The following is a 17,172-nucleotide window of genomic DNA, read 5'->3' on the forward strand; positions in this document are numbered from 1 at the left end:
TTATATATTGGTTTATTTGGTTAAAATATCGAAATTTTATTTAGCTTTAAACTATTTCTATTAAATTAAGTTGGTTGTAGTGAATATAGATGAATTATTAAATTTTTGATTGATTTGTTTTATATTACACCTTCAAACACTACTTTTTAAGGCTTATAAGTTTAATTTTTTGATCGGTAAGATAAGCCCGAAGAAGCCCGAAAAACCCTGTAGCCCTGTTAGGGCCGGACTCGGGCTTTGAAATATAGACTCGGAAATATTTCGGACCGGACCGGGCCGGGCTCAAACATATGCGAGCTTTACGGGTTTCGGGCCGAACCGGGCCGGGCCAGCCCGATTGACACCCTACTCTTAATTTCTGGTTTAATTACTTTATTTTTGGTTTAGTTTCTCTCAATATTTGATCTACTTATACAAGTTTTTTTAGTGGATGAGTAGGTGAATATGTTCTGTAAGACAATGGCTATGTATATCTTGAAGCTCGAATTTGGTTTGCTTTCTTTCCTCTTGGAATCCGTTAGAATTAGAATTCATGAATCATGAGTACGGGTTAGCTTTGGATCCTTACAGTATACTTACAGTATACATTTGTGATTAAGTATGATATAAATGAGTATATATCATCTCTGGAGGTAAAATGGTCAACGAATAATAGAGTGATAGAAGACAAAGAAACAAGAAGAAGAGACATACGTCTAATCAGTAATCAGAATTGACAGCGTAGAGTTTGGATAGCTATAATAAAGTGAAGAAGGATAGACTCTATATCTATGAGTTCATTGCCCTCTTCACGTGAACTTCCCTGTTAATTTGGGTTTATTGTCTCAATCCTTTTCATAACTTAAGTGTCGTACTGTCTCAATGAATCATCAAATTTCCGTTATTGGCTTTTGTCTTTGTACAATCTCTTTACAACACTGCCAACTAAGATCAACCCACAAGGCTAATCAAGGTCGGATTCTGCCCGCAACCTTCCAAACCTGCATTATGATATGTATTTCACCAAGCAAGCAACAATATATACACACACACATAGTGCAAACTTACACGCATACTTTGTATGTTTTGGTAACATTTTGAGACTGTCGACTCGTATTTTAATACAATCATATGATACATGCACCCAACCACATTAATCATGCATCTCACATATATTATGCCCTCGATTCACTTATCTTTCACCTTAAACTCATCATGGACCACTGGTTCATACCCACCGAAGATGGGAGTGCTGGCCGGATTATTGGCACACGTTTCACTACTGAGATTGCTTCGTTCCACCGAGCAGCATGATTCGCCACCTTCTGAAGAAGTAATTCATTCAAAAGACAGACAAAACAAGAATGAGATGGTGTAAATGTGTTCTGAAATACTCACAAACTTTTGAAAGATGAGTAGAAGTCAAGCAAAAAAATGAATTTTTGTAGGAAATTACATAAATGATCCGCCAAGTTATTTGCAACCGTAAGTAGGACTCAGACCGGTTAAACTAAAGTGTCAGGTTCCAATACTACTTTTGTCCTTCTTATAGAAAGATAATATTTAATACCAAACAAGAAAATGTTACAAAGAAGAATCAGAAAGCAGATAACCAAAGGCAAAGTCAGAACTAGTCTAAAGACCTATCAACTATCATTTGCCCATAACAAAAGAACATGTCAAACTAAAATGCAAATATATATGATGTTCAATCATAAAAGCAGATAAAACCACATAGAAGAAGCACAACGAGATGGAGATCACTCAGGTGTCTTTCTAACGCCTATCTCTCACCAACTACAGTTTTGCTTCTCCATACCTAGAGCATACATGAAGAACTGAACTGGTGCTATTTCAAAGAACCAATAAGACAGCTTACAAAAACACTTTCTTCATCACCATGGGTCGCTAGCTGCATCTAAACAACTTAGCAAAGAGAAAACTCGCAATAACCAACAACACAAAACTAGTCCCAGGACAAACAGTTTAACTTAACCAACAACCACACAAAAAAGAGATTCTGATCTTCTAAATTTCTACATCAAATCAACAATGACACTACCAAACATGGAACTTCACAGTTAAAGTTGAACTATGAAATCTCATCTCACTCCAAAAGATCGAACAATGACCACAGGGGATCAAGAATTGACATACTCAAAAGAACACTGAACAATCAAGTGGACTGAACTAATTACCTTATCATCCAACAGAACCTTAAGCTGCAGGGTACGGCTTTTCTTCTTCATATTGTACAACCTACGCCCTAACATAACAAAACCCACAAATGCTGCGGCCATGGAGAAAGTCCAGATAGGATTAACTTTAAAAACACAATACTTCAACACTTCTATTGGAATTTTCCACCACACAAACCCATTCTCTTCTCCTCCTCCACCACCACCACCACCAGATTTAACAGATGGATCACTAATAGAAACAGAGTTCCCTTCTCCTTCCACCGGATCATTTCCACTAACTAGATCACCTGACAGTAAAGATTCATCCTTTCCCTCACCAGAGCTCATCAAATCCATGTCTTGAACTATAATTTGGCTATATTCAACAATACCCACTTCGCTTCTCTCTAAACCCAACTCATCATCAACTAACCTCTGATCCTCAAGCCGATCACTACTCGAGTCAGACCATAACTCACTAAAATGCTTTGGACCATAAGCAGCATCGTAGGATGGTTCAATCCAGCCAGGACTACCCGACTTAACAGAACCTTCTTCATCTTCCCCTTCTACACGAGGAGACACACCACTCTTGTTCTCAATAGAGAAGTGATCAAACCTGATCATACCATGAGTGGCAACTTCAATCTCCTCCAAGCTCTTCGAATTATCATCCTCAGTGGTAGATCTCAAGCTCTGTAGTACCTCCCAGTCTTGAATCTCTCCTTCCATGTCAAAGTTAGGGTTTTTTTTTTGGGGATCCAATTGAAGAAACCAAAAAGGCGAACGCTTTGTGTGGGGAGCAAAAACAGAACCGATACGTTTCTGTACAGAAACATTTTGGTTCTGGTGATGACGTGGCGTGGTGTAATTGGATAGAGGATGAAATCAAAAGAGTGGTTTCGTTGACGTGTGGGGTTTTGATATCTATTTGGATTGAGAGTGTATGTTGTTACGGTGGGATGCGAGGTGGAGGATCTCTAACCGCTTTTTTTGGCTTATGAGATATGCTCAACTTGAAAATGGAGGGAGAGGAAGCAAACACGTCAAACTGTTGCATATTGTGTAACTGTGAAGAGACATCATTGTTTGATTTTTTACGTAGTATACCAAATCCAAAAAGATGATTAGATGAATATGTTTTTACCAATTCACTTTTTTAAATTTTCTCTTTTAAACCAATTAACCAAGTGATGGATTCATTTTTGAAAAATAACCTAAAAATACACTTCACAAATTTTCAATAAGTTTAAATTTTCTATTTTACATTTTGGATATAGTTTTGAAAGGTAAAATTTAGTATTTTCAAAGTTTGGATCTAATTTTGAAGTATGATGAAGTGAATGAAAAATATTTATAACGTTTTTTTTACAAAAAGTTAGAGAATTTTGTAAGTGTTAGTAGAAAAAAATCTAGGGGAGAAAGTTTAGTAATCTAAATCTCAGAATTTGTGAATAAGAAGAATTACGAGGTGCTTCAAATGGCTCCTTTTCACTTTGATCGGTGGATGGTGTCAATGGTACGTTGGAGCCCAATGGTGGATCCAACCTATCCTTCAGATCTGACTTTCTGGGTTCGAGTGTTGGATGTCCCATTCCAGTTCTGGGCTGAACCAACTTTCCGTAGCATTGGAACTGCTCTGGGGAAGGTTGAAGCGGTCGACATTGATGGCGGAAAGGTTAAAGTTACGGTGAATGGGTTCAAACCTTTGTGTTTTACTACGATGATTGAGTTTTACAATGGGGAGGAAACCATTGTTAACCTGTTTTATGAGCGTCTTCATGGTTTTTGTAAGCATTGCTTCAGTTTATGTCATGATATTGATCATTGTCCACTGCTGAAGCCGGTGGTGGCGGAGGTGTTGCCTCCTTTGCCTAAGGAGGAATATGGTGGTCGCTCTTTATAGAGCTACAAGGGTGCGGTGGTTAAGGACATAAACAAAGGAAAAGGTAAGGTCGTGGAAGGCAAGGGAGGAGCTCAAGTGATGGAACATCTGCGGCATTCTCAAGGGAAACATGGTTCTGGGGTTCAGATTCCGCCTTCTGTTGTTGCTCAGGGTCCATCACGTAAGGTACGAAGGTACCAAAACTATGTTGAGTTTAATGAGCACCGTCACATGATACGGAGTGCAGCTGCGGTTGTTGCTCAGGTTGTGGAGTCGATAGATGAGGTGGAACAAGGTTAGCTTCTTGATTCTAGTGGGCAAACTTCTACTAGGGTTTCTGGTACTGGTGTTCAACCTCCAAAGCGGGTTCAGCGTCCTCTCTTTCAAGAGGGAGAGCAAGAGGTGGGGGAGGTAAGCCTGACTCTGAGCCACTTTTGGCGATGGGGAAGGAAGGCTTGACAGGAGATGCTACTGTTGGTACTACTAGTTTGGCAGTTGACAAAGCTAGTGCTTCGGAGGTGGTGATGTTGGATACTTCGGATACTGTTCAGGAAACAGACGTGGGGGGTCCTGCGGATCCTAATCAAGGTATGGCTAAGGTGCTAGATGCGGAAGAGAGAGAAATTAGGCCTTCAGAGGCTCTCGAGGCAGATAATGTGCAGGGTGTCGCTGTTGCTGGTGCACCTGATGGATTGGCATTAGTTTTTGACATGGTTTCGGCGAATGCAGCGGAGGGTCTCACTGGTATTGGAGAGAACTCTGGAGAGGATTCCATGGATGCGTCGGATCTGGATGATTCCCGAGTTACTGCTGAGCCGGTCTTGGACAAGATCCGTAAGGCCAAAGCAACTTTGGCTTTTAAGGGTGCCGCATCTAAGAAGTTAAATGTGTACTTGAGAACCACCCCAAGGAAGAGGCCTGCACCAAAGACTAATGAGTTGGGTGGTGAGGGTCCAAACCCGAAGAACCAGGAAACGGAGAAGGGAGCTGCTAGTGGGACGAAACCACCCAAACCTAAGGATACCAAATGAAGATTTTAAGCTGGAATTGTCAAGGGCTGGGGAATAAAGCAACTGTTGGTTATCTCAGGGACTTATGGGGGAAACATCGGCCTGATTTTCTATTTCTTTGTGAAACTAGACAATATTTTTCTGTTTTGGAACCTTTTGTTGGTCATTTTGCTTATTCACATTTAAAAACGGTTGAACCTGTTGGTTATAGTGGTGGACTTGCACTTTTTTATAATAATAATAATATTAATGTTTCCATTTTATTTGAGTCCAATAGAATTATTGATGTGGAAGTTACTTACAAAGGCAAATTAATTTATCTCTCTTTTATTTATGGTGATCCGGTACCAAAAAATCGGGACATAGTTTGGGAACGGTTAATAAGAATCGGGTTGAATAGAGATGCTCCATGGTTTCTAATTGGAGATTTTAATGAGTTAATAGGAAATCATGAGAAAAGGGGTGGTACTTTGCGCCATGCCTCTTCTTTTGTATCTTTCAATACAATGATCCGCCATTGTGGCTTACTTGAGTTTCCTGCTCTTGGAGATAGTCTTTCCTGGAGAGGGTGGCGGGATAAGAAGCCGATACGTTGTCGCTTATATCGGGCCTTGGCGAATGAGGTGGCATGATTTGTTTAAAGATTCTTTTACGGACTATTTACTGATGATTGCATCGGATCATAAACCCTTGCTAGCTGTTATTGAGGATAAGAGTCGACGGGGTTGGGGTGGTTTTTAATTTGATAGACGGTGGTTGGATAAGGAGGGTTTCTTTGATGCGGTTTTTGCGGGATGGGAGGATCCGACGGGAGCCAGAACCTCCTCCAATCTGGTAGACAAAATTACCAAATGTCGTCGTGCTATCTCTCGGTGGAGGAAAGAGCAATTACCCTTTGGGCGGGAGACAATTGAGGATATAAAAGCCAAATTAGCGATAGCCCAGGCGATGATACTACCTCGGTTGATGAGCTGGCGGAACTTACTTGGCGGTTACGGGAGGCATATCGGGATGAAGAGGTGTATTGGTATCAAAAAAGCAGAAGTCGATGGATGCGTTTTGGTGACCAAAATACCAGTTATTTTCATGCTCAAACAAAACAAAGACGTGTTCGGAACCGGATTGTTGGTCTCCATGATCAGCACGGTAATTGGATGACGGAAGAGAGGGATATCCAACACATTGCGGTCTCTTATTTTCAGGATCTTTTTACATCCTCGGAACCTTCGGATTTTGCAGAAATGTTAGACGAGGTTCAGCCATCTATTTCGCTCGAGACAAATGAACTCTTAACTCGAGAGGTTACAGAACATGAGGTTAAACATGCACTTTTTATGATGCATCCGGACAAGGCTCCAGGACCAGATGGGATGACTGCCCTTTTTTACCAGAAGGCGTGGGCTACGGTTAAAGCAGATCTAGTGCTTTTAGTCAATTCTTTCCTGCGGAATGGGAATTTTGATAAGAGGCTTAATGTGACAAACATATGTCTTATCGCAAAGGTGGATAAGCCGACAAGGATGACGGAGCTACGACCTATTAGCCTATGCAATGTTGGTTATAAAATTATATCAAAGGTTCTGTGCCAGCGACTTCGCACTGTTTTACCATCTCTAGTCTCGGAAACGCAATCGGCATTTGTAGAGGGTCGCCTAATTTCAGATAATATATTGATTGCTCAGGAAATGTTTCACGGGCTCCGAACAAATCCCTCTTGCAAGGGAAAGTTCATGGCTATAAAAATGGATATAAGTAAGGCCTATGACCGGGTCGAGTGGTCCTTCGTCGAAAATGTACTCAGGCAGTTTGGGTTCTATGAGATGTGGATAACATGTATGTGCTGTGTCAAGTCGGTTCAATACAAGGTTTTACTTAATGGACAAGCCTATGGGTCTATTAATCCTTGTAGGGGTCTACGCCAAGGGGACCCTTTGTCCCCTTATCTCTTTATTCTTTGTACGGAGGTGATTATTGCACATCTTCGGAAAGCGGAAAGATTGAAACTTCTTACGGGTATCAAGGTTTCGACTGCTAGTCCCGCTATCTCTCACCTCTTATTTGTGGATGATAGTCTATTTTTCTGTCGGGCCACGAAGGAGCAATGTGAAGTGGTATTGGGGATTCTCAACAAGTATGAACGGGTCTCTGGCCAACAAATCAATTTCCAGAAGTCCTCGGTCCAGTTTGGACATACGGTGGATTTTGGGCTTAGGGAAGAATTAAAAGGGGTTCTGGGGATCACAAATTTGGGTGGTATGGGTTCTTATTTAGGTATTCCGGAAAGCCTGGGCGGGGCAAAAACAAAAGTTTTTCGTTTGTCCAGGATAAATTGCAAGCTCGGGCAAGTGGGTGGCCGGCTAGGCTTTCATCAAAAGGGGGCAAGGAGGTAATGATTAAGTCTGTTGCTACGGCTGTCCCTACTTTTGTGATGTCCTGTTTCCGCTTATCCAAGACGGTTACGCGGAAATTGACTAGTGCGATTTCTAATTTTTGGTGGAGTTCATCGGGACAATCACGAGGGCTTCACTGGGTGTCATGGGATAAACTATGTAGTGGTAAGGAAGCTGGGGGTTTAGGTTTCCGATGCTTGGATGATTATAACACTGCTCTGTTGGCAAAGCAGCTCTGGCGTTTGATCATGGTACTAGAATCACTTTTTGCACGGGTTTTTAAAGGACGATACTATCGGCATTCTGATCCTTTGGATCCAATTAAATCTTACTCCCCGTCCTATGGGTGGCGGAGTATAGTTTCTGCTCGCTCTCTGGTTAATAAAGGACTTATTACACGAGTAGGATCTGGGGCTACCATCTCTGTATGGACTGACCCTTGGATTCCTGCTCAATCCCCGAGACCAGCATTGAGCACAGGTTCGCCTTTTGATCCTCTGCTCCGAGTTGCAAATTTCATTGATAGGAAATCTAATTCCTGGGATATGGCTCAGCTTACGGCTACGTTTGTACCACAAGATGTTGCTATAATTTCTGCCTTACCGTTGCGACAACCGGATATGCCGGGATGGCACTTTACTAAGTCTGGTAAATATTCGGTTAAATCAGGATATCATTGTCTATGTTCTCATCGGATGGCTCCCTCTGGGCTGAACGTTTTTGGGCTGGATATTACACCTCTTCAGGCCTTTGTGTGGAAGATTAGGTGCCCACCAAAACTTTGTCATTTCATGTGGCAAGTTTTTACAGGTTATGTGGCGGTTACAACTAATCTACGGAAACGTGGTATGAGTTATGATGCCACGTGTGGTAATTGTGGTTTTCAGGAGGAGACAATTAATCATACCCTCTTTGAATGTCTGCCTGCTAGACAGGTTTGGGCTCTGTCGCAGTTCCCGACAGCCCTGGGTGTTTTTCCATCGGCTTCAATTTTCACAAACATGGATTTTCTTTTTTGGCGTTTTACAAATGTTTCGACACAAGAATTTTTCCCCTGGATCTTGTGGTATATATGGAAAACGCGTAATGATAAACTCTTTAGTAATCTGGATTCCAATCCCCTAGCGATCTTGCGGCTAGCGGAAGATGAGGCAAAAGCATCGACTTTGGCTCAAACAGAGGATTTAACGGTCGCATCGGCTATTCCTATTGAGGTTGTTCCCCGGGGAAGCAGGGGCTTCAGTGCTCCTAGTTCTTTGGCGAGCTATATTTGTTTTGTCGATGGTTCCTGGAAAGCAACAGACCGTTATGCAGGAAGAGGGTGGTTCTGCACGTCGCCCTATGGTGACGTCCCCACTATGGGAGCTGCCAACTTTCGCCGTAGTCTGACCCCTCTCCATGCTGAGATTGAGGCCCTTGTCTGGGCCATGCGATGTATGATTGGAGCAGATAACCAATCTGTTGTTTTCCTCACCGACTGTTCCGACTTAGTGAAGATGATGTTTTCGCCTTCCGAGTGGCCAGCTTTTACACCTTACTTGGACGACAGCCAGGCGGATAAAGAGGAGTTTACTTCCTTTTCATTAGTCTACGTCCCGCGTTCTCAGAATGGTAAAGCGGATAATCTTGCGCGACGCGCTCGCACAGTTCCGCATTTAGTTACCTATGTTAATAATGTACTTTCGTATTAGCTTGTTTGAGCCAATCTAGTATTTTTTGTTGTAAAAAAAAAAAAGAATTATGAATTTATTTATGGAATATGTTAGTGATTTAAAGAAATATGATATTGTTAGCATTTAATTTAAAATATATAATTATGTGTGTAACGTTTTTTGACAACCATATATACAGATATCGAATATTTGTTTATGATATTGTTATTAATATTAGCACTAAATCTTTATCTTTATTTGGTAACAAATCACGACGAGAATTGATTATTTCTGTTTGTTTGCAGAGAAATCATACCAAACAAAGATAGAGGTAACCATAATCGAATTTCTTTTGGAGGAGATATGGGAAGATCCGAATGAAGAATTATGGGTTATTTTACACATAGATCTTTACCCGATCCAAAAATAGCTTAGATGATAATTTGACATGTAATTAACTTTAATGAGAGCTTTTATTTTTGTTTATAAAAGAACAATTCATGGGTTCACCCCTAGGATGAACCCTTTTGTTCATTTCTTTTTAATTAAACCAATCAGAATGTAACATGTCATAATACATTTAAGAACTTATTTATTCACTTCTTTATAAAATAAAGAAACAAAATTTGTATCTATTTTAACATTTTTGGAGTACATTTTTGTGTCATCCTTTCTTATCTCTGTATCCAAATAAGTCCCAACTAAATTCTCTACAATCCTTATAACCAAACACATTGATTTCCTTATTTTATAATATTAATTTCCTAAAATTTATCTATCTAATTTAAAGCAATATGTTAGATTAAAATAGAATTCTTCTTTCACTTTTATTTAATCTTATATTTAATTATTTCAATTACTATTTAATACATTAAGTTAATAAAATTTAAGATTTTTTTTAGCATATGATGTGATTTGAATTTTTATAAACGGATATATATTTTAAAAATTGTTTTAGAATTTTTGTAACCAAACAAATATATTTGGATATAGATTATTTCACATTTGAGTTATTTTAATATATAAATAATCTATCTTAACCTTTTTATTAATTACTGTGAGAACACACACATATATAACAATGTAACATCTATATTAAAACTCAAAGAAACTTGATCTATTTATAATATATTCAAAAGTTTTTTTAAAAAAATTGCCCAGTGGTACACCACGGGGTCAAACCTAGTACATTATTATAAAATTAAAAACTCAAACCGCTCTTTTATAAACCCAAACCGGTATATAATTTCATTTTAATTATAAAATTTAAACCTTAACCATCTTATTTGTAAACCCAAACTGACATATAATTCCGTTATAATTGTAAAATCTAAACCCTAACAATCTCATTTGTAAATCCAAACCGACATAAAATTTCGTTTTAATTGTAAAATCTAAACCTTAACCACTTCATTGGTAAATCCAAACCGACATATAATTTCGTTTAAATTATAAAATCTAAACCCTATACACTTCATTTGTAAACCCAAACCGACAAATAATTTCGTTTTAATTATAAAATCTAAACCCTAACCACTTTATTTGTAAACCCAAACCGACATATAATTTTGTTTTAATTATAAAATTTAAACTCTAATCATCTTATTTGTAAACCCAAACCGACATATAATTTTGTTCTAATTATAAAATCTAAACCAAACCAATATTTAGCTTTCCTTAATTAAAAGTACACAGAATTTGTTTCCTTAATTTGTTTTGTTGTTTTAATTAATTTTGATTTAATTTTTAAATGAAATAATGTATAGAAGATTCTGATTGGTCGAAAAGGAAGAAGTGAACAACAAGGTTCACCCTAGGAGTGAACCCAAATTTGTTTCCTTAATTTGTTTTAGTTTTACATGTTCTTTTGTGATGGGCAAATGATAGTTGAAAGGTCTTTAGACTAGTTCTGACTTTGTCTTTCAGGCTTTCAACGGTTATCTGCTTTATGATTCGTCTTTGTAACATTTTCTTGTCTGGTATTAAATATTATGCTTCTATGAGAACATTGAGAAGAAGGCAAGAACTATACAGATTTGCTTGGCTTTCCAGATTTGCCAGTTTTGGCCACTTAAATAACTATACATTTCTGTTGGATATGGGCTACGCCCAATATGCCACTTGGCCCAACAAGACTCACTAATTACAATTTTGGCCCGACAAGATTGGGAGCAAGTCCACTAATTCTCGCAAAGGGCAATCTCGGGAATTCACGACGAAAACCCTAGACACCCTTAGGTCGACAGTCCCCTATAAAAGGAGAAAGCATTTATTGGGATCATCATCTTGACCCGCGGACAATACCTACAGAGCAATACTTTGCATCGAAAACTGTTATTGTCTTTCGTATAATTCGTTCCTATTTTCAGTTCGTCACTTTAAGCTTGCTAGTTCGCTTGTGAACTAACAAGCTCTATCTCGACTTGTTTTAAGTGACGATCTCACGTTTTCCCCGATTAATAAAAGAACTTGCTTGCTCTTTCCCACAAAATCTTTATTTGTTTAAGTTGTGCAATCCCCGGTATAAACAATTTCTGATTGTTTTATAAAAAATAAATACTTAATTACACAGACTAAACCCTTAAAAGTTAAAACCAAGAAAACCCAACATAATATTTCCTTTTAAGATATTTAAAAATGGCAAAATATTTAAACCAAAATGACAAAATTAACAAGTAGAAGAAAAAAGATAAAAGAATATTGTCTAGCACATTTACGAAGCTTGGTGTGTTTTTATTGTCGTAGAAAGTTTGGTCAGAGAGTTTGAAGTATTTATTGTCTAGCAAATGTAATAAGACAGAGGGTTTTAGTTAGTTATATTGGAGGTTTAGTTTATTTGTAGGCTTTAGCTATAAAATATCGGTTAACCGTCTGGTTACGTATAGTGAATCAAATCGAACTGAATCACTAACCAAATGTAATTATAACTTTGTTGATTGGTTATTTCTTAATAACCGAGAACGATTGTTGGTTACTTGCTGATTTGGCAAATTTTTGGTTCAGAAAATCGGTTTGGTATTTTCTCACAAGACTACTATATACTATTCTTTCGTGTACAACAAATGTTTCTAAGTAGAGATTTTTTTTAAAAAAGAAGACAATTATATGTTTTTAAAAAATATATATAACACATATAATTCAAGTGATATGTATATTATACAAGATTGAACAAATACATGTACACAGAAATTTAACTAAACAAATGTAGATATCAAATAGAAAAATTCTTGGGTTTTTAATTAACCAATCAAAATACAAACGATATGCCATAAATTTTGTTTGTTTGCATAAAAATAAAGTAAAATCCAAATATACGAAAAAACAAAAATAAGACTCATGGAATGGAGAAATATATGTGACCATATTTGTGCTAGATTTGGAAAAATTCCCCACGGAATTGAAAAGGAAAACCCCTCTAAATAATACTCCCTCTGTTTCAAAATATAAGATGTTTTGAGTAAAACATGCAGATTAAGAAATGAACACTTTAAAAAAGTTTAGCCAATCACAAACAAGACTGCATAATATAAAGTATTAAACTAATCTAAAAGTTACATAGAAACTTGAAAACATCCTATATTATGAAACAAAAAAACTTCTCTAAACATCCTATGTTTCACATCCTATATTATGAAACGGAGGGAGTAATAACCTCTTACGTGTGTTCTGGCTTTGAAGATATTGGACCATGGAATGAAGAAACAAGCAAGCTACTTTATATTATTCACCGCAATGAAATTTGTATTATGTGGTTAAAATTGTGGTCAAAAGCACATGCTTGGTGTCCTTTATTTATAGCATGATTGGGTCCATGAATTTTGCATGAACGACATTATAATATTAACTTAAGATCCAATTTGAAAACAAAGTCTCATATAAAAACCCAACACAAATTATTTAAATATAATAACATTGGATTTTATCCAATATTTAGTTTACGAACAGCAAACGAGAAAATAAATTATTCAATAACATGTAAAGTTTAAGGAACATTTAAAGTGGATTGAACTTATAAAAGCAAATCTACTCACAAGAATGTTGCTGAACTTATAAAAGCAAATCTACTCACAAGAATGTTGCTGATCTGAATCTTAAGCTTAAGATATTAACAAGAATTGGATTCTTGGAGTTGTAGTGATGATATCAAGCTGACAGAGGCTTTCTGACAAATGTTAACTCTTTCCAAAATTGAGGCTACAATTTTTAGTCAATCATCCTATAATTGGAAAGACTACTCATGAAAGTAGTCCCTGACAAAGGGAAACAAAGTTGGTAAGCCTACTCATGAAAGTACGTCTAGGAATGCATTTGTTGATCACCAAAGTAAATTATGGGGGTGCATTATCGAGTGGGGCATTTGTTTGTCTCTACTCTCTAGATTAGTCCTTAGGTGAGTTTATAAGTTAAACGCAATACATTTGGATTCCCACGAAGTAATTGAGGAGAGTCACTGTAAATAATTTTTGTTTAGCAAGCTATATAACTATTTTTGTAGTAATTTTTGTTGGATCCTTGTAAGAAAATCTTGTTTATAATATGATGCACTAGCTAAGATACAAAATTGAGTTGTTCCGATATCTATCTACATCTTACTAACACATGTACTGCCAAAAAAAAGCATATATGCCAACACATGTTGAAATCTCATGAAGCTTGGCTACACTGACATACATAAGACCACAAGGTTAGCAACAAAGACTGCTAAAGAATGAAACTTGTGTCATCTACACTGCTCAAGAATGCTAACGACTGCTAGAATCTCTTGAAGTTTGGCTACGTAACAGACATATATGACTACAAAAGTTAGTAAGAGAGACTTGGCACTTGCATCTTCATGATTGGCTACCATAGCTCAAAAATCAATCACACGATGCCCAACCCAACAGAGCCAAAAGACAAGATCTTTACTTGGCCAGAGGAATTATATACTCCCATCTTGCAATTGCCACATCAACAAAATGCAACACATGATTCAGTGACAGCAGGATGGTGAAACTACAAAATCAAGATGTAACTAGGATACTTGAATGGTCCTCTAGTCTAGTACCACTAGTTGTTGTAGTAACAGCTTACTTGAGGATATTCATCAATCAATCATCTAAGAACTACTCGGGAAGCTTAATGAGATCTGGACTCAGAAGAATCTCTAGACCCGGCTAACTAGTAAAAATCACATGATCAAACACAAGGCAACACATCAACACATGTCTCAGAAACCCGAAGATAGGTGAAGTCACAGGCAATGACCATGTGAATCGATTAGTTTCTATCTTAATGCCAATATCAACAAAATCACATCCCAACTCCAGGAAAGGGCCACACAAAAAAAAAAAAAAAGCTTCTAAATTTGTGCAAAATAAAAATAACAATCAGAAAAGGCGCAATAACATCCAAATCATGAGCTTAGGTTATTCAAATTGCTACATTATCACAAACTTAAAATCCCAGCTCTTCTTACTACATCGGTTCAACCAGAAATTACATAAAATAAACGAAACTGAAATCGTAGAGAAGAAATAAACCGGATGATTTCAGTTGATATCGGTGTCATCGAAATCATCGTCGAATCTGTTGAAGAAATCGGCGTCGGCGAGCTTGCTCTCTGAGATAAGTCCTCCTTCGTTGAGGATCTCCATAGCTTCGAGGTCATCAACGTCCATGGCCATCGAGGAGCCTGCATCATCCATCTCCGACAACATATCCAGCTGCATCGGCCTCATTTCTCTTCGTCTTCTTCTTCTTCTTCTTCTTCGGGAAAGATCTAAAAAGCTTACAGTGTGACTCTGTTGAAGTTGTTTTTTTACTTATCGAGGTTTTATTCTTTAGGCCTAATTTATTTGGCCCATTTACTTCAAGGCCTGTGTTTGTCTGGGCTCTGGAGGTCGGCGATGGAACATGTTAACAATTTTAATCGTTTATTTAGTGGCACTGAATTTGGTAACTTAGCTGACTTGTTTGTTGAGTAGGAAGAAAGTGACTGAATATGTGTATAAGTTTTTTGGCTAATTTTCAAAAATATCTTTTTTTTTCTATGTTACTTTTAAAAAAAAACTTTTTTTAGGTATAAAACAACTAAATTCTAAGCCCTAAACTCTAAATACTAAACTCTAACCTCTCAAAACTATACCCTAAATGTAAAATAGAGAATCCAAATCTAAAAAAAAATTCTAAAAATTAATTAAACATATTGTAATTGTGTAAAAGAGCGTAAAAATAAAAATATTCAAAAAGGGTATTTTTGAAAAGAGATATCCCAAAAGGGGTATTTCTAACAAATTCTCAAATTTTTTCGTAAAAGTTAAAAATCTATATTAATAGTTTTTGAAGTATATTTGACAATCTACCCTTTTAGTTGTACTTAATTGCAGAAGATTCTTGTAAAAAAACATTTTCAAATTTTACTCTATTTCCACTCTATTTCCGTGAATTTCGCTACCAAATTCAAACGTAAATATATGATTCTTCTTTTAATTTTATTTGATTTTATATTTAAATTATTATATAATACATTTACTTAATAAAACTTTTGATTTTTTTCTGCATATGATGTGATCCAATTTTTTTAAAATAGACATATATTACTCAATAAATAAATAAAAAATGTATATACAATATCCCATATCGCTTAGAAAAATATGACAATGGTTCAGAGTCATACTATATAATAAACCAAAATGATTTCAAATAAGAGTGAGCCGGGAGCTTCATTTATCAGATATTCAAATTTATAAAATTTTCTTTGGTTTATTCCAGTTATTTTTTTTAATTAATTTAAACTTTAAAAAATTAAAATATCATTAACTCGGTGTTGCACGGGTAAAACATCATTTTATCATTTTTTCAATACTCTCCAATTTAGAGTAATAGATATATCAAATTAAATTAATTAAATTAATATTATATAAAAAATCAAATTGTCTGCGACATACCTCGGGTTAATTCATAAATTACCAATCAAAGTAAAATTATATAATCTTAAACATTAAAAAAAACAAACAAAATTATCAATAAAACCAACTTAAAATTTAAAATTTTTAGTTCTAAATAACATGTCCTGCAGTACACGGCGGTTAAACTCTAGTTTAAAGTCATATTTTTAACTACCAAATTCTCACTAAGTTAGGTTAAAGTTAAAATTCAGGAATGAATGATTGTGTCTCGTACAACTAATTCTTGCTAGTATAAAACATCTAATTTCAGATATTTTTATCTTGTATCCAACATGTTTCAGCACACATTGAAATAATTAAATTGATTAAACTATCTAAATAAAGACTGATGGATGTGTGATTGTATCTTTATTTCTCGTTAATCACGAGATAAATCTATATGTTTAAGTTTTAAGACAAGGGAATGAGTTAATTTGTATATGGTATAGTGTTAGCAGTGGTGGATCTAGAAATAGTTTTTACCACGGTCATTAGACAATTAAAATATTAAATATTAAGTTTTTAAAACCTATAAATCTATAATCTTGACATTATGAAAAAAAATAACAAATGGGTGCAGTTTGGATCTTTAGCTTTTGTTAACGGGTCAAACGAGTGAGTTTAACCACAAAAATCTAACAAATGTATACTTAAATAGACTAAATTAACTTTTATTTTCTATGTTCATTTATTTAACCTTTAGTTGAAACTTACCGAGACTTACCTGTCACTTATGGCGTTGACACAAACGCTAACTATAGTTAAACTTTTAACCCTACATGGTTAATTAGAGTAATCGAATGATACTATTGTGTTTCTCACATTTCCCCCAAATCGATTTGAGATAAGGTTTTTGCATTCTAGAACCCTAAATCTAATTTTACTCTCTTGTTCTTTTCTTCTAAATCGAGAGGATGCTTAACCAAAGTTCGGAGTCTGATGCAAATTCAAGACGGAGCTGGGGTTCTCTTTACAATTGTGGTAGAGCGAGAACTATTCTGAAGTCATGGACAAATGAGAATCCGGGTAAAAAATTCTTTGATTTGTTGTTCATGGTTTTTTCAATTGCCCAAATGAAGATAAGCCAAATGGTTGGCAGAAGGTGAGCTTACTGGAGGTGAGAGATGAGATTAAGGCACTAAAAGAA

General features: G+C 36.3%; 3 protein-coding genes across 4 annotated transcripts; 1 reads left to right on the forward strand and 2 right to left on the reverse strand.

The window, feature by feature from the left end:
- Positions 1-997: 997 nt before the first annotated feature.
- LOC104723847 (uncharacterized) lies at positions 998-3,077 on the reverse strand. Of its 2 annotated transcripts, none has more exons than XM_010442265.3 (2): positions 2,178-3,077; positions 998-1,304 (listed from the first exon to the last, which is right to left on the reverse strand). In XM_010442265.3, the coding sequence occupies exons 1-2, from the start codon at positions 2,889-2,891 to the stop codon at positions 1,179-1,181; spliced, it is 840 nt and encodes a 279-aa protein (XP_010440567.2). In that variant the 5' UTR covers positions 2,892-3,077; the 3' UTR covers positions 998-1,178. The 2 variants fall into 2 exon arrangements, with proteins under 2 accessions (XP_010440567.2, XP_087327907.1); XM_087471781.1 differs by having other exon boundaries at positions 998-1,301; positions 2,178-3,043.
- Positions 3,078-6,002: 2,925 nt separating this feature from the next.
- On the forward strand, positions 6,003-9,135 carry LOC104728135 (uncharacterized). The gene is made up of 3 exons (XM_010447163.1): positions 6,003-6,200; positions 6,257-7,236; positions 7,326-9,135. Exons 1-3 carry the CDS (start codon positions 6,003-6,005, stop codon positions 9,133-9,135), a joined length of 2,988 nt encoding a protein of 995 aa, XP_010445465.1.
- Positions 9,136-14,442: 5,307 nt separating this feature from the next.
- LOC109127459 (small acidic protein 1) lies at positions 14,443-14,900 on the reverse strand. The gene has a single exon (XM_019232179.2). The coding sequence runs from the start codon at positions 14,814-14,816 to the stop codon at positions 14,628-14,630; it is 189 nt and encodes a 62-aa protein (XP_019087724.1). The 5' UTR covers positions 14,817-14,900; the 3' UTR covers positions 14,443-14,627.
- Positions 14,901-17,172: the final 2,272 nt, after the last annotated feature.

This window comes from Camelina sativa, chromosome 11 (genome assembly GCF_030686135.1).
Source record: "Camelina sativa cultivar CO46 ecotype springtype chromosome 11, ASM3068613v1".
NCBI lineage: Eukaryota > Viridiplantae > Streptophyta > Magnoliopsida > Brassicales > Brassicaceae > Camelina > Camelina sativa.